General features: G+C 43.5%; 1 protein-coding gene across 1 annotated transcript; it reads left to right on the top strand.

The window, feature by feature from the left end:
* Nucleotides 1-11264: 11264 nt before the first annotated feature.
* On the top strand, nucleotides 11265-15917 carry LOC134495769 (apoptosis-associated speck-like protein containing a CARD). Its single transcript, XM_063301418.1, has 3 exons — nucleotides 11265-11582; nucleotides 13553-13612; nucleotides 14540-15917. Exons 1-3 carry the CDS (start codon nucleotides 11306-11308, stop codon nucleotides 14794-14796), a joined length of 594 nt encoding a protein of 197 aa, XP_063157488.1. The 5' UTR covers nucleotides 11265-11305; the 3' UTR covers nucleotides 14797-15917.
* The last annotated feature ends 2737 nt before the right edge of the window (nucleotides 15918-18654 follow it).

Raw genomic sequence — 18654 nt, forward strand, 5'->3', positions numbered from 1 at the left:
GTGGCTAAGAACAAAGAGCCGACGACGAGTAGATTGGCTCCTTCAACTCTCTCTGGACACAGAGGGGATGCGAGATCCCCTGAACCGCACTCCATATGGTTGCTCCTGACAAGAAGACCGCCAGGTAGTGGTCTCCTGAGGGTGGGATGTAGAGAGCATTGCGTGCATCCTGCCAGCTGGCAAACCACGGCAGTGGCATTGTTGTGCTTAGCTTCATTGAACCTTCCTTGAACTTCCATAGTGGATAAGGTTATAGCAAAAACTTTCCTCACAAGGCAACACGAGCTGTAACCTGAGCTGTGCCGGGAGGCTATCAGGGGGGTTACATGAGGTATGCATTGCTATTTAGACCAATCAGCCTTCTGCTATGTGAATTACTGTTTTAGTGTACTTGCTTAGCTGGGGGAAAATAAAAGAGGGCTTACGGCTTGAATCAGGGCTCTCATCCCGAGGAATTTGTGTCTGTGCATTCTTCCTACATTCTTCATGAGAGACCACCACAGTGAGAGAACCGGGAGACAAGGGAATTTGCCGTACTTGCTCCAGCCGCAGTCGGAGCCTTTCAAAGGACAGTAAGTTTGCACTTCCTTGCTAATTGCCTTTGGAAATTGCCTCTTGACTGCTTTAAAGAAGCAGTTAATAGACACCTTCAAAATGACGAGGCTGAAAATAGCAGGTTAGTGCCTTCAGTCCTTAATAGTAGAAAATGAAACTGCATCTTTATAAGTTTTCAGAATTCAAAATGCACAGCAAAAAGCAAGACAAGGTTTTGGCTATAGAAAGTTTTAAATGGATTAAAGGCTCAGAAAATGTTGGAATAGTTGATCTGGAATATGAAGACTCTGAAATTAATTTTTAAGAATAAAGGTATTTCCGTGGGAAAGAAAAATCATTTTCGACATTGGAGACATAACAAGATAAGCAACTCATAATGGCATGTAGAGATATTGTGGAGGAATGGCAGTGGGAAAGTGTCAGATATGTTTGTGTTTTTATGAACATCCTTTCCCAGAAGTAGCTGTTCTACCAGAAGAAACTGTTACAGAAAAAGATTTGGAATTAAACTTCAGAAAAGATTATGGAGAGTAACATAAACAAGGATCTATCACTGGATATACAAAAGAATATTGGATGTGGCTCTAAAAATTAAGGAGGAAATAAAAATGCCAATTCAAGAGAGTAAATGGAATAATTTCTTCTTGCTGGACTTACAAGAATGCTTGTTAAAGTTTTGAAGAAATTTGAGACATGAGAGAATCATCATCTGAATGGGTTAAAGAGCAAGATTGTTTTATGTAAAAGGAAGGATTATAAAGTTGACTTATTTGATCAGGGTTAAAATTATGTTGTTACTCTGGGGGGTCTTTCTGGTAACCTGATGATTTATGCAAGGCATTGTATAATCTCCCCTAGAGACTGAGGAGAGTATTGGCTCCTAATGTAGCATCCATTCATCTTTTTAACAAACATTTTCCTGACTGTCCAGCTGTGCCTTGAATTGTGAAAAAAAGGGAAGCCATCGGAATATTGCAGAGAGGAACAACATTCTTCACAGCATTCGTATCATTATCATCCGCAGTGTTTGTGGATTTTACTCCAAGACACAGGAAAGGATACAGAGAGTCTTGATTTCAGTTAAGAATATACATCCTGAAAGAGTCTTGTAGCACACAACAACAATCCCAAGGCTTCCAGCGAAGAGCGGGTTGGTGCTGAACTAGTGTAAGTCTTCAGTATAAATATATCCCTTCTCTTCTCTTCTCTTTCTTTTTTACAGAGGTGCATTTTGTTGAACGCCATCGGGAGGCCCTCATTCAGAGAACGGCCACAGTGGAAGCAATTCTGGATCGGCTGCATGGAGATGTCCTGAGTGATGAGCAATATCAAAAAATCGTGGCAAAGGAAACAAGCCAAGATAAAATGAGGGAGCTCTACGAGCTGCTGCCTAGCTGGAACCGTTTCTGCAAGGATTGTCTCTATGAAGCTCTGAAGGAAAAAAACAGGTTCCTCATTGATGACCTCGAGGGACAGTGAGGCAGGCAACAGAAGTGAAATACCATCTCGGGGCATAGAAAATCCAGCTCCATAGATCACAAGAATCCCATAGAACTACGTATATAGTATCTTTACACATACAGGCTATATTTACAGTTGACCTGGTTACTGGATTGTTCCATTTTTCTGAGTTCACGGAGCACATCAAACCATAAACGAACCAAACAGGCTGGGTTCACTCAATATGCCATGTTACAGAAACATGGAAACAAATGTGGCATGATATGGGAACGCAGCTGCTAGATCTTTAAATGACCCAGTTAAGAATATTGTGTGAACAAAGCCGGTGATTATCATCACACATAAGAACTTCACTCGTTTTGCTCCATGCAAAGAAATGTGGAAATATCCCTTTGAGATGAAAAACCCAATAAGGGTAACTGCATTTGAGTGAAAGACACTAGGACACGGCAGGACACAGATCATCATCACCCCCTTGAATAAAGTTCATTGTCCTTTTCCTCTCTGGGGGCAGCACCTCCATAGCCTGACTGGATAAGCTGCGGTGAGAGCTCCATTCAGCCTCCAATGCTTTTTCAGAAAGTACTTTGGATTACTTGATGATTTTAAACGTGGATAGGATTGATGGAAGGAGGAACCAACTTGCGAATAAAAAGAATGAGATTTTCTATTAATACAGGTTTTACTCTGAGTGCTTCCACTTTACATACAGTAGATCACATCCACATTCCTCATTGCCTTGCCTATATATAGCCCTTGATTGCATTCCAGATCAAAAACCGCCTCTTATCCAAAGAAATATGTCCATTTATGCAAAAATAACAAGCGTTATCCAGATGTTATGTGGTGTGATTTCCCCAGTCCCTTCTCACTGGCCATGCTAGCTGGGGCAAGGGGAGCCCACATCTGGAGCCCACCAAGCAAAGTGTCTCTCCTGCTGTAGAGAGTAATTGGCTCTAGCCTCCGTCGTGAGGCCAAAGGTAGGGAAGCTGTAGAGCCATGTTTCTGAACCTCAGCAACTTTAAGATGGGTGGACTTCAACTCCCGGAATTCCCCAGCCAGCTTGGGAGTTGAAGTCCACACATCTAAAAGTTCCTGAGGTTGAGAAACACTGTCCTAGAGAGTAAGCAAGATGACCTCGGTAGAGATATACAGCAGCTGTTGCATAGGCCAGAGGGGCTAAAGAGTGTCGTTAAGTCCAGGCCGTCCAGATAACAAGAGGCGGCTCAGACAGACACCTCCCTAATTCACTGAATGATAAAGAGGAGGAGGAGGAGGAGGTATAGCATAACCAGACTTGCAAGATTCTGTTGTTATAGCCAGTCTCAATACAAGCCAACAGATGATCTAAGCAAAGTGCAACGCAGATTTGCCCATATTCTCCCAATGCAAATATTTAAAGGAATCCGTTACAGAGAGGGTTGTGTTTTCACAACAGCTGCAACACATGAAAATGTAACCTTGTCTGAAATGTATTGTGTAAAGGTTTATTTTGACAGAACAAACACATTGTGTATCTTGTCGTAATGCAGTTTTATTGCAGCCTATTAATTTTAAACTTCAGCATTACTTAGGATGTAAGTACTATAATGGTTGCGAATAAGGGCACCTTTCTGCCCACTTTGTTATACGGAAGGGACAGTTGGACATGCCCAGAGAAATGCAGAAATTGAATGCAGTGAGAATGGGAACCCTAAGAAGTGTATGTATAAAACAAGTGTCAAGAATTAATGGCTGCTGAATGAATATGGTCTGGATACAAAAGTGAGTGACCAGCATGAAAGAAATCTGTTGGGATGGTTTGGTTATATAGAGAAACTGAATCACAAAACAAATATGTAAAGGAAGAGCAAACAGATCAGTAGTTGGGTGGAACAGATGAGATCCTCAAAAAGAAAGATGGAAAACTTAAAAAAACAAAAGGCAATATATGAAGAGACCAATGGAGGTGGTAGGAAGTAAGTTTGCAAGGGTAGAAAGGGAAAGGTGTAAACTGGTTTTAGGTGCAGGTATATTTACTTATTTTTTCCTAGTTTTATACCTTTAATTTCTCTGACTTATCTTCTTACTCCTTTTCTGTGCTCTGCATAACACTGCTTATTCTCAGAAGTGTAATGGGTATCTGTGCACATCCCGCATGTATGTAAAGAATATGGCCATGGGTGTTAGCAGACGCAAATGCTGTCTACAGTGGTGTAACTAACATGGTGTAGCGGGCAGAATCTGGCTCAGTTTCCCAGTTTAAATGGACCTGCTGTGCAGCTCAGGAAAATACCCATCAGGCTTCGGGCAGGCAGTAGCTCTGCAGAAGCCTGGGTGTCTGGTCTCTGCCCAGAACCAAACCAATGTGGGTATGGAGAGCAGGGCTCAGCCACCAGAGGTGTGTGGACAAGCCAACTGTAGTCACAAAGAGTTAGGGCGATCCTAGCCTCTGACTGGGTCAGCAACCAATAGCCAATGAAGCATGCCAGATCACAAAGATGGCAAAATTTTTTGCTAAGACCGCACTAGAAAAGTACTTTGGTTATAGGTTTTCCATTACTGCCGCAAAACACTGGAAAATTCCAGGAATACCAGGATTACAATATACTGTAATCTTTTTAGCTCTTCTGAAAAAGATCCACAAGATGTTACTTGTAGAGTAACCCTGCTGGCAAAGCTATAGGTGCGAACAGATTTGTTGGGACTAACCAGTTTCTGCTATAGACATTTATTTCTCAGCAGTTAACCTATGAGCATTTGTTTTTATAATTATTCGCTGCCCAGAGTCACTGGTTTGAGATGAGCAGCTGTACAAATTGAATGAATGAATGAATGAATGAATGAATGAATGAATGAATGAATGAATGAATGAACGAACAAACAAACACACTTTCCTGAGTTCTTATCCTCCTTGTCACTTTTGCTATAAGTCTCATCAAGGGGAACCAACCAGGAAAAGATGAGGGAACTCTACCAGTTTGTGCCCAGCTGGAACCGTTTTTGCAAGGATCGTTATTATGAAGCCCTGAAGATGAAGAACAGGTTTCTCCTTGAAGACCTTGAAGAGAAATACAGGAGAGCTGCTGCTTCATTGTGAAGCACGGGAATCTATCTCTAGACTGGAGGCTGCAGCTCCAACGTATCTAGAGGACATCAGGTTGGAGTAGTTTACTATAGACCAGGGGTAAGAATTTTGGGGCTGCCAATGACAACACTTAACTCTGGGGTGGGGGACTGAGGGGATAAATTAAGCGCAGTCTCATTTTGCACTGGGTAGAACTGGGAGGGAGGTTTTGAAGGGTTGCTTTGCTTTATTCAGTAATTGTGATGTGCCTATTTTAAGGTGAATACTTCCCCAGAATAGCTGGAAACCGTGCAGAGGTTTTCAGCAACCATGGTCAGAGGAGTGTTTGAGGTCTGCAAAAGGGACCTTGATATGTGGTCATACATGTCCCTGAGGTAGAGTTGCCCACCCCTGCTGTAGATTTGTCTTTTAAAAATTCAGTGTGCTTTAAAAATGTGCATGTAACTTCCACTTGGCTTGGACTGGCCCGAAAGAATATCCACAGCCAGGGCTGCCTTTGTCAGTCTCTTATAGTAAAACCAGCAAAGAATGAGTTTGGTCGTTTGAAACACAGAACCTGCCCAATCAACTTTCCTGCCTGACTGGGACAAGATGGCGCTCAACTACAAGTGGTCCTGCCGCCACACAAGTACAAAACCCAAAATGGCAGCCAGCTGAACTTTCTTTGCTGATGGTAAGGTGGGATTTTCCATTGCACCTGAGAATTGCGTAGCTGAAAGGGCACAGGGCAGGCTGCAGGGCACAACCAGATCCACCCTCAAGACTTCACAGCCATTCCTAGTGGGTGGCCTCACTCCATCTAGTCACACAACTGCTTTTGGCAGGGACCAAATAATAAATTGTGGCATAAGTATTCGTGGTCTCTTTGTGACTTCTCCCATGAACGTGTTTTTGACATCCTATGGGATGTCTATATGTATATACTGTATACAGTATCTGTGTGTATATGTGTATGTTAACTGAATTAGACAGTTGGAATCAACTAGGACTAAGCTAGGCTGACCCTAAGTCCTGTTTTGAATGGGACAGTCCCATTTTTTTTAACATTTCCAGACTGTCCCGTCCTTTTAATCTAAATGTCCATTTTTTCCCGTTTTCTTAAAAACCTTACTTACAAATTTGAAAATTTTATTTATTTATTTGATTTCTATAGCCACTCATCTCAACAAGTGACTCTGGGCGGCTTACAACAAGTTCCCGTGAACCTGTCAGAATGCAGTCTGACTTTGAGTGGAAGGAGGGGGAGCTCAGCAGAAACGGCAGGAAAAAAGCCGCAGAGCTCAACCCGGTGGGAAACCTAAAAAGAAAAAAAACAGGATCAGCTGATAGGCGGTGATCAAAGGGCAAGCTGGTTGGCTCCTGCCTTGAAACAGCGGGAAGAAAAGAACGTAAAAGCACAGGCAGAGGAGGAACGGCTTCTCAGGGACAACGGTGCACTAGACACTCCAGCCCAGCCTTGCCTCTCACAAATGAAGGAATCTGAAGATTCCCAGCCCGAGAAAACTGGAGAAGTTCCTGCCTGCTGATCCGGCCTGTCGCCCAGCCCTGCCCTGTTTTGCCATCCCAATGTCCCGTTTTTTTCTCAAGGAAATACGGTCAGCCTATGCCTAGCACCTCTGAGTCCCTCAGCATCACCTGTGCGTCCTGGTGGTGTCTCCCAAACATTCATTCCCAGCTTGTAATTGCCGAGACATTAACAGAAATAGCAACTTTCCAATAAATCTGGCAGTGGGTGTCAGTCATAGCTCTTCAAGCAGAGTAGGGCACCATTAGTCCCCCAGAACTGGCAATACACGAACAGGAGACCTTTCACACCACCATTTGTTTAACATCACTGCCCATCCGTAGTAGCATTTCACTTTAGCCCTCTTCAATGTCTTGCCCTGTGCAATACTGGAGGGAAGATACAATAATACCCTTTTTGCAGACGTTGTTTGGAAGAACCTGATTTCCTAGCCTACAGGTCCCTTCAATGCCCTTTGAGCCAGAACCGATGCTTTGCACTCATGCGCATACGCCCATCTGTAGACGTCCCTGTGCCTGGGGACGTGTGTTCCTCATACTGCCAGGAGAGGCACCAAATTTCTTTCAGCTGCCATTTCCCTGTACAGGGAATCATTTTCTTAATTCTCTGATTCGATTAATGTATAATTTTATTCTGTTCTTTTAAGTCTTGTACACTGCATCAAGGTTTTATCTTTGCCGTCATACATCTCATCGGCCAATATATGATTTGACTTATACAGTATACATTACATTCCTTATATATACATTTGGGAATTAAACGTGTGTTAAGAGAAGTTATACTGGGTTAAGAGAATTACAGTATATTGATAGACTAGAAAGGTGCTACCAATACAAACATCGAGGACTGGATTCAAAAAAGTGTGCAGTAATTTAGTAATTTTTGAAAAAAAGCAAAAAAGACCCTTTTTCAGCCAAAAAAGTGACCAAATATTTTCCCCTCTGACATAGATTTATAATATTTTACAAGGATATACCATTTTATGGGTAATTTGATGTTTTATTATTACATATACAGTATGTACGATATATTTAGGTGATTTATATTATTTTAATATGTTAATTCTTGGGGGGCTGTACTTTTTAAACAATTGTTTTGGTAATAGAATTTAAAAATTAAATCTGTTGGACAGGCATATATTGCCATTTTTAAAAACTCGTTTTGTTTCTTTGTTTTTAGTGGGGTTTTGCTGTTCTTTAAAATTACAATAAAATGTTTTTTTAAAAATCATTCCCAACTTGTACATTGGTAAAATAAAAATTATTTTCGAAGAAGCTACTTAAGTCCCCAGTTCTTTCTTGTCCTCCTCCAAAGCAAGCTGGTCCTGGAAAGGCCGGCCCAAACTATGTTGGGGCGTCGTTGCTGCTTTGATCAGTAAGACACCGTGGCAGCTGCAGTCCTGCACAGGCATCATCTGCCTTTTCTGCTGGACAGCTCCAGACCTGCCAAGCAAGATGCGTCTCCTTGCATAAGAACAGGCAGCAACTTGGTTTTTGGCAGGGCTGCACTGCGTTGTAGAAAAGAGGCCCTTAAAAAAAGGCAGGGATGTTGGCTGGGGGACAACTTTCAGCCTTTTTGGGGAGAAAGGTTGAGCATTCTACAAGACAACACACTCATCTTGCCTCTTATTTCAGCAAAAGGAAAAGCAGTTTTTGGGGGGCACTCTAAGATGCTCTGAGCCCACAGAATGGGGGGTGGGTGTAATATGTGTGGGCTCCAGGTTGCCATTCCTGTCCAAGGCTGGACGCGTTTGCCTTAATTATGAAGGACAAGCCAGATACGGAGTGAGAGAACTATGTTGCAAACTCACTGGGTTATTTCTAAAACTGGGTCGATTCTTGTGGATTTGTCTTTAACAACAGTGCTGGATCGTACTTTAGGACCGGGGGAAAAAGAGTTTAAGAATTCTGTTCAGCAATAACAGAAGTGAACATGAAGTGGAAGAGTTACGTGTTGAGTGAGGGAGAAATATCACGGTGGGAAGTGTGTGTAGAGAATTCAGCAAGTTTCAGGAACGACAAAAGTAAGTTAATGTCTTGGTAGCAGCTAGATGGATTGTTCTCTTTCTCACTGCAGCACAGGAATTTTCTGTAGGACTTTATTGTGTATAAATCAGCTGATCTTGATTGTGTCACAGAGAATTAAAAGTTCCCTTTAAATCCCTATTTTTGGGAGGGGGAAAGGACTAATTCTGGCTTGAGTGGAAGTGGAAAATAATTTCACCACAAGCAATGAATGGTCCTGACAGGGATTACGGGTATAAGCTAGGTAATATGGAACTGCAAATAGTGATTTAATGTATCGAACTTATAAAAACTATTGCTTGTATGGGTTGGTAAGACTCCAAGGAGTGCCCAGCCAACACAGCCCCTTTTGCAGAGTAACCGGATCTCTTCTCGCATGGAATGATAAAGATATTTAATAAAATCTTCTTCTTTTTCCTCTTACTTAAGTGTGTCTGTGGTCTTGGAATCTTCCAGAGAGGCTAATAATTCCGTTGTGTTATCCTCCACCACGCTGTCACAAGTTTATTTTTATTATTTCTATTTTATTTTCACTTGTAATTCTTGCTATAGCATGATGACTGAATCTGCTTTTAAGGTGTGATGGAAGTAAGTATTTCTGCTTTTCCCTCTAGGAGCCAAGTATGACCTATAAGTCATCCAGAGTCATTTGGAGTGGGGTAGCTACAATAAATCTAATAAATAAAAAATAAAAAAATTCTACTCAATACCACCCTTCCACCAATTAAGAGTCGTTGACTTCTACCACATAACTCTGTTTCCAGGACCTCTGCTTCAGCCATGTTCCGTTATTTGGATCCAACAGCTGACGACCAAGATGTCCTCAAATTCTAAGCCTTTGGAGATGAAATCCTCTGCTTCACGTAACTCCAGCTGGATGGCTCTGACACCGTCTTTAAGTTCTAGCATGGCATATTTTCAGGTTAGTCAAGTTTGGGGTAGTTTGAATCAGCCTCACGGTCTTCAAATCCTTAAAAACTGCAGTTTCTTCTATCTCACAACTGAGAGATGAATCACATTAAAAAATTAAGTAATGATTATGATTAGGTGCCATCAAGTTGTTATCAACGCTTAGCGGCCACATATAGACAGATCTTCTCCACCATGATCCATCCCCAACCTGGTCCCATAGCTCCTCCAACATTGCACCCATAACCACTGTAACTAAGTCCATCACCTGGCTGCTGGTCATCCTCTTCTTCTCCTTCCTTCCACCTTTGCCAGCATGACAGCCTTCTCGAGAGCGAGGTCTTCATGTAATGTGTCCAAAGTCGGATCATTTAAGCCTGGTCCTTTGACTCAAATCCCCTCTCCTGACCAAACTCAGCTGCCTTTTACAGTACCATCATTGTAAGATTTCCTCTGCACCTAGGAGTTCTCGTATGGATCTTCTTCTTGGCAAGATTCTCTTGTAAGGTCTCCCTTTCCTACCACTCCTTTGCCCACTAGTGCATTTCCTGAAATTCTGGCTCTCAAGGGGCAAACCTTGCCCATACCAGCTTATATTATGTTATCTGCTGTAGCTCCTAAAAGCAGAGACCTCACACTGACAACAAAGGCCCGCATAGTTAAAGCAATGGTGTTCCCCGTAGTAAGATATGGCTGCGAGAGCTGGACCATAAGGAAGGCTGAGCGAAGGAAGATCGATGCTTTGGAACTGTGGTGTTGGAGGAAAATTCTGAGAGTGCCTTGGACTGCAAGAAGATCAAACCAGTCCATCCTCCAGGAAATAAAGCCAGACTGCTCACTTGAGGGAATGATATTCAAGGCAAAACTGAAATACTTTGGCCACATAATGAGAAGACAGGACACCCTGGAGAAGATGCTGATGCTGGGGAGAGTGGAGGGCAAAAGGAAGAGGGGCCGACCAAGGGCAAGGTGGATGGATGATATTCTACGGGTGACGGACTCGTCCCTGGGGGAGCTTGGGGTGTTGACGACCGACAGGAAGCTCTGGCGTGGGCTGGTCCGTGAAGTCACGAAGAGTCGGAAGCGACTGAACGAATAAACAACAAACTGTAGCTCCATAAAATGAGTCGCAACTAACAAAGCTCATTGTTTTGTAAAACCATTAATTGTACCAAGAGAGCAATTGTTGTTTGCATAACTTTTTTGGGGGGTTTTAAATTTTGTGATGAATTGCCCAAAGTATCTTGAAGTTCCAAGTTGTTGGTGCTTTTAAGCTTCACATAAAGAGTTAAAGGTGGATTAAAGCTTCTTTATCCAGTCAGGTATCTCACAGATGTATCAAACTGCATCTCTTATCCCCTCCTAAATGACCAGGGAGGATGAGAATTTGTTCGTTAGTATTTACAGACAGACCCACTTTGCACTTCTCTGTTGTAGCCCCCGACACGTCTGAAGATGCAAGGCGATGCCAAACAACGTGCTAATGCTAACTCCTCGCTCCCTTGCCTCTCTCAGACCCTGAAGAATTCAGGGGCTGCCAAAATTGCACGTCTGAATCCGTAACTCCACGAGACCCTCCGGAAACCTCCAGAGTCCCGACAGCAGCAACAGACAAAGGCCCCACCGTGGAGCGGAAAGCGAAAGTAGCGCGCAAGCCACGTTGCTCAAGCTCTCGACTCCCAAGTCCTCCCACTTGCGGACGTTTCCCGCTTTGCGCCTTTTTCCTCCCCAAGTTCAGCCTCCGGTTTCAGCGGAAGAAGCGCAATGGCGAAGAACGTACGCTGCCGCCTCGGGGATGCCCTGGAGGACTTGACGGAGGCTGAGCTCCGAAAGTTCAAGGCGAAGCTCCACCAATTCCCGGTGAAATCCGGCAACGATAATATCCCCAAAGGGCGGCTGGAGAAGGCGGACGCGCTGGATCTGAGCGAGCTCCTGGTCGGTTACTACGGCGAGGATTACGCCCTGGAGGTGACGGCCGCGGTGCTGTCCGAGAGCAACTGCAAGCCCCAGGCGAAGGCGCTTCTCAGCGCCACCGGGAAAGGTAGCGCGTGGGACGGGCGGTGTCGGCAGCGGAAGAGGGAACTGGGCGGATCCAAGGTCTTCTCCCCCCGGTGCGTTGGCCCTTAGTTCCCAGCCCAAGCTCTTCGGGGACGTGGAAGCCCCGTGCGCCTGGAGGACCACAGGTGTGGGGAGGTTGCGCCGGTTCTTGTCTTTATCGGACCGCCCGGTGGGGAGAAAAGCCTTTCAAACTGCACAGAAATTCTTCGTTAGAATTTTGGGTTATCTTTCCAAAGGTTGGTGATGAAATAGGTCTACCCCCTTTCTCATCTTTTATAAGACCTGCATGGAAACCAAACCCAACTTTATACATGATTATTTACTGATTTTTCAGCGTATGCCACCCAGCTCTGTATTTATTAGTTTAATTCAAGCATGTGTATAAGGCTTTTGAATTTAAAAAAAAAGCCACAGCCATACAATCCAAACAATGAAAGCAGTAGGCTGAAACAACTCATAAAAGAATACATTAAAATGCCAATACATTAAAATCCAAATAGAAATAACGCCCTCATCCAGTCAGGATTCCGACACATCGTGACCCAAAGGCCCAGGGAAAGAGCCAGGCCCCGTGATGATCTCTCCCAACTGCTTCGGGTATGGGTGAAAGAGGAGAAGGTAGAGGGCAGAGCCCTGAGCAGCCTGCAAAGCAGGGGCTAGACCATCTGGGGTTAATCCATTCCACTCCCCCACTGCGTACTGGAACTGGCATGGAGGAAGGAGGACAACCACTGGAAAACAGTGCCCCCCCAAGCACTTAAGTCAGTCCACGAGAATACCGTGGTCAATTGTATTGAAGGCAACTGAGAGATTAAGGAGGGCCAGAACGAATGCATTGCCCTTGTCCCAAGCCCACCAAGGTCATCCAACGATGCAACCAAAGCTATCTTATTACTATGGCCCAGCCTGAAGCCTCCCTGAAAAGAGTATCACTTCCTCCAGGATTAGGCTGACCATCTTCTCAACAACCTTCCCTAAAAAGGAGAGATTGGAAACTGGTTGAAAGCTGTCCAGATCAGTAGGATCCAGCAAGGGTTTCCTGCAGAGGGGATGGACCATTGCCTCTTTAAGAGCTGGTCAAACACCACCACCACCACCACCCCGCTTCAAGGAAGCAGAAACCACTGCATGGATCCATCTACATGCTCCCTCCTTGGAGACTTTAATCAGCCAGGAACAGCATAGATCTAAAACACAGGTAGATGCACCACAGCACTGGGGACCTGTCTACTTCCTTGGGATTAACAGGTTCAAACTCCTCCCAGGTAACAGAGTGTGCCCCCATCATCTCCAATGGACCCGCCCAGCTGGAGTCCACGTCAGAGTGAATCTGAGCAATTTTATCCACCAGGTGTCAAGAACAGTCCTCACACTGACCCTGCAGATGCTCCCAAGGTCTGTCCTGCCCTAGGAGAGGTCACATTGCTCTGAAGAGAGCCACTGGCCAATGCTCAGAGGAAAGAATAACAGCAGAGAAATAAGCATGTTTCGCTTCTCTTACCACCGCAATAATAAAGGCTCTTACCTATATCTGGTCAGATTCACTCCTCGCTTTCCTCCAGCAGCGCTCTAGGCGTTGTGTCATCCGATGGAGGCCCTCCAAAAACCAGGGAGCACAGCAGAGTCTGCACACACAGAGAGTCTCCGTAGATGCAATCCAATCTAAAGCTGCCACCACAGCTTCATGCTAGGTGGAGACCAAGGACTCAGTCGAACTGGGTACCAGAGCCTCGGGTATAATCCCAAGCTGAAACCCAACAGGGTCCATCCGGCTGATCATATAGATCCAGCCTCCTTGTGCAGTTCACCTGCTGCCGCCACCTTCCACAGATTTTCCAGCTTCTCATTTTGAGCTGATCTATGCACACGTAATCTTTTAGAATATCAGACAAAATTCCGTGTATTGTCCATTTATTGCTGGTTTCACATGGTAGCCTCTTTTTTTATTTCCAGGTCCTTGCATTTCGGTTCAGAATCCCATGCCCCCTTTCAGCACCCACTCAGGAAAAGCTGGTGAGTTCTTTAAGATATCCAAGCTAGGAATCAACGTGCATGGCTGTATAATTGCCATATCCCCTCACTTGGACCCCACGCATCTTAGAACAGATTGAAGTGGAACTTCAGTTTCATGCCAATCTGATTTCTCCCTAGAACTCCAAGGAACTCCAAGATGACACAGAACCCTGGTAGAGAAAACCTGTTTGCACATATAGACAATGGGCAACAAAACACCCATTTTCTCTTCCGGAGCCAGTCTGGGAAACCCATCTCTTCCCATTCGCTGAAGTAGAAGCCAAATGTGAAAGGTGCTGACTCTGTGGCTCACATTACTTCATAAGGACTTTCTTCACCTTTCTGCTTCCACCTCATACCTTGGGTTCAATTTTTTCAAAGTTATTTGTATAGAATGGTACAAGCTTGGCTCAGCCACACTGAGCCTACTACAACCAAGGTGTTTGTTGTCTCCCAAAGCAGTATTCATAGAACCCCACAATTACATTAAAATTATTTTTATTTGAAAAATTAAATGATTGTAACCTGATGATTTATGCAAGGCATTGTATAATCTCCCCTAGAGACTGAGGAGACTATTGGCTCCTCATGTAGCATCCATTCATCTTTTTAACAAACATTTTCCTGACTGTCCAGCTGTGCCTTGAATTGTGAAAAAAAGGGAAGCCATCGGAATATTGCAGAGAGGAACAACATACTTCACAGCATCCGTATCATTATCATCCGCAGTGTTTGTGGATTTTACTCCAAGACACAGGAAAGGATACAGAGAGTCTTGATTTCAGTTAAGAATATACATCCTGAAAGAGTCTTGGAGCACACAACTACAATCCCAAGGCTTCCAGCGAAGAGCGGGTTGGTGCTGAACTAGTGTAAGTCTTCAGTATAAATATATCCCTTCTCTTCTCTTCTCTTTCTTTTTTACAGAGGTGCATTTTGTTGAACGCCATCGGGAGGCCCTCATTCAGAGAACAGCCACAGTGGAAGCAATTCTGGATCGGCTGCATGGAGATGTCCTGAGTGATGAGCAATATCAAAAAATCGTGGCAAAGGAAACAAGCCAAGATAAAATGAGGGAGCTCTACAAGCTGCTGCCTAGCTGGAACCGTTCCTGCAAGGATTGTCTCTATGAAGCTCTGAAGGAAAAAAACAGGTTCCTCATTGACGACCTCGAGGGACAGTGAGGCAGGCAACAGAAGTGAAATTCCATCTCGGGGCATAGAAAATCCAGCTCCATAGATCACAAGGATCCCATAGAACTACGCATATAGTACCTTTACACGTAGAACTATATAGTATCTTTACACATACAGGCTATATTTACAGTTGACCTGGTTACTGGATTGTTCCATTTTTCTGAGTTCACGGAGCACATCAAACCATAAACGAACCAAACAGGCTGGGTTCACTCAATATGCCATGTTACAGAAACATGGAAACAAATGTGGCATGATATGGGAACGCAGCTGCTAGATCTTTAAATGACCCAGTTAAGAATATTGTGTGAACAAAGCCAGTGATTATCATCACACATAAGAACTTCACTCGTTTTGCTCCATGCAAAGAAATGTGGAAATATCCCTTTGAGATGAAAAACCCAATAAGGGTAACTGCATTTGAGTGAAAGACACTAGGACACGGCAGGACACAGATCATCGTCACCCCCTTGAATAAAGTTCATTGTCCTTTTCCTCTCTGGGGGCAGCACCTCCATAGCCTGACTGGATAAGCTGCGGTGAGAGCTCCATTCAGCCTCCAATGCTTTTTCAGAAAGTACTTTGGATTACTTGATGATTTTAAATGTGGATAGGATTGATGGAGGGAGGAACCAACTTAAGAATAAAAAGAATGAGATTTTTTATTAATACAGGTTTTACTCTGAGCGCTTCCACTTTACATACAGTAGATCACGTCCACATTCCTCATTGCCTTGCCTATATATAGCCCTTGATTGCATTCCAAATCAAAAACTGCCTCTTATCCAAAGAAATATGTCCATTTATGCAAAAATAACAAGTGTTATCCAGATGTTATGGGGTGTGATTTCCCCAGTCCCTTGTCACTGGCCATGCTAGCTGGGGCAAGGGGAGCCCACATCTGGAGCCCACCAAGCAAAGTGTCTCTCCTGCTGTAGAGATTAATTGGCTCTAGCCTCCGTCGTGAGGCCAAAGGTAGGGAAGCTGTAGAGCCATGTTTCTGAACCTCAGCAACTTTAAGATGGGTGGACTTCAACTCCCAGAATTCCCCAGCCAGCTTGGGAGTTGAAGTCCACACATCTAAAAGTTCCTGAGGTTGAGAAACACTGTCCTAGAGAGTAAGCAAGATGACCTCGGTAGAGCGATACAGAAGCTGTCGCATAGGCCAAAGGGGCTAAAGAGTGTCGTTAAGTCCAGGACGTCCAAATAACAAGAGGCGGCTCAGACAGACACCTCCCTAATTCACTGAACTATAAAGAGGAGGAGGAGGTATAGCATAACCGGACTTGCAAGATTCTGTTGTTATAGCCAGTCTCAATAAAAGTAGTTTTAGCCTTCCTGCGGAGCTGATTTCCTGGTCTGGTCTACCTAGTGGGGCTGGCAGAAGCTCAGGAAATAATTGTCCAACTGCCCAGATTCCGAGCATTCCTTTTACTGGACTGGAAGCACAAACGCTAGTCCATGTTATTCCTGATGTTGTCTGAGTCACATGTCTAGTAAAATCAAGGTAGTCCCAGTGCAAGGTTGTCATTCTAAATGATGCACTGTGAAAGGAAGAAAGGATAGAAAAAGGAAAACAAATTCAAATACCAATTCCTAAAGTTACCAACTCTTATAGTTCGGGGAGGGGAGTTAAAACCAAGGCAGCTTGTCACAGCTAGCCAATGTAGGGAAAAGCGTGGCCAAATGGCTGTGAGTCTCAGCGGGGTAGCGGGCGGACTTTCTTTGATCCTGGTCTCAGTCTTAACATTCCCTTTTGTTCCTTTTATTATCAGACAATCTTGTCAAAATTCCCCAAATTTACACACACACTTTTAGTATGAAATAAAGCATCTTCTAGTTATCTTTTACTTTGTTGTTGTTGTTGTTTTAAGAACAAGGCTGAAACACGATTGCAGGCAAATGAACGTGTGGCTTCCGGAACTTTTTTGTTGATGCATGTTCTCTTTTAATTCCCATGTCTGAAATATTCTCGTGGGTAAATGATGGGATGGAGTGAGTTGGCATATCATCAAAGTGTTATTACAGCCAAAGGCCAGCAAGAAAACAGATCACTGATATGGGAGGCCATCTTCAAGATGCCTCCTCTGCTGCAGCCTTGAGGCTGGATGACAAAACATGGTATGATGTTATAAGTAAGCTGAAAGTTCTTGTCAATAGAAAAGCTACATAGTAATCATCTGGCTGCTCTGGCATTATTAGTAAAAAGGAGAGACTAAGATTTAGCACTACTGTAAATATTTTAAGCATATACACAAATGCATAACTGGAAGTTGTAGAGAGATTAGCAATACAAGCCAAGAGATGATCTAAGCAAAGTGCAACGCAGATTTGCCCATATGCTCCCAATGCAAATATTTAAAGGAATCCGTTACAGAGAGGGTTGTGTTTTCACAACAGCTGCAACACATGAAAATGTAACCTTGTCTGAAATGTATTGTGTAAAGGTTTATTTTGACAGAACAAACACATTGTGTATCTTGTCGTAATGCACAGTTTTATTGCAGCCTATTAATTTTAAACTTCAGCATTACTTAGGATGTAAGTACTATAATGGTTGCGAATAAGGGCACCTTTCTGCCCACTTTGTTATACGGAAGGGACAGTTGGACATGCCCAGAGAAATGCAGAAATTGAATGCAGTGAGAATGGGAACCCTAAGAAGTGTATGTATAAAACAAGTGTCAAGAATTAATGGCTGCTGAATGAATATGGTCTGGATACAAAAGTGAGTGACCAGCATGAAAGAAATCTGTTGGGATGGTTCGGTTATATAGAGAAACTGAATCACAAAACAAATATGTAAAGGAAGAGCAAACGGATCAGTATTTGGGTGGGACGGATGAGATCCTCAAAAAGAAAGATGGAAAACTTAAAAGAACAAAAGGCAATATATGAAGAGACCAATGGAGGTGGTAGGAAGTAAGTTTGCAAGGGTAGAAAGGGAAAGGTATAGTGAAGGGTGTTGGTGTAAACTGGTTTTAGGTGCAGGTGTATTTACTTATTTTTTCCTAGTTTTATACCTTTAATTTCTCTGACTTATTTTCTTACTCCTTTTCTGTGCTCTGCATAACACTGCTTATTCTCAGAAGTGTAATGGGTATCTGTGCACATCCCGCATGTATGTAAAGAATATGGCCATGGGTGTTAGCAGACGCAAATGCTGTCTACAGTGGTGTAACTAACATGGTGTAGCGGGCAGAATCTGGCTCAGTTTCCCAGTTTAAATGGACCTGCTGTGCAGCTCAAGAAAATACCCATCAGGCTTCGGGCAGGCAGTAGCTCTGCAGAAGCCTGGGTGTCTGGTCTCTGCGCAGAACCAAACCAATGTGAGTATGGAGATGCAAAATACACGCAAAATACACGCAGAAGACCATGTGAAAGTAAAAGTCAAATCAAATTCCAGTAAGGCAGGGGAAAGTTCTCCAATTACTGTTGTATATATGTATTAGCCAATCCACACAAAGGGAACTTTTAACAACAGGCCACTTTCTCGCAGGAACAGCAATACAACAAAGCACGGGTCCACAAGAGCAGGTCTGTCAAGAAGAAAGTAATAACAAATCTTAAAAAATCTGTTTTGTTTCTTTAAAAACATTTCACAGTCCCAGCTTAGGTCCTTGTGCTGAATAAACAAATCGCAAATTCCAAAATTAATCCAAAAACAAATATTCCCCCAAAATAATAAAAGTCACCAAGAGTATCTGCTTCTCTGTGCTGAAGAAAACCTCTCTTAAAGAAAAAAGTAAATAATAAAATGTTTTATAAATGAGGTGGTCATTCTAATGTCTGTACTTTGGCTTCAATGTGTTGGAGATCCTGACAAATCCAGCATACCTCATTAGC

This window comes from Candoia aspera, chromosome 4 (genome assembly GCF_035149785.1).
Source record: "Candoia aspera isolate rCanAsp1 chromosome 4, rCanAsp1.hap2, whole genome shotgun sequence".
NCBI classification, from domain to species: domain Eukaryota; kingdom Metazoa; phylum Chordata; class Lepidosauria; order Squamata; family Boidae; genus Candoia; species Candoia aspera.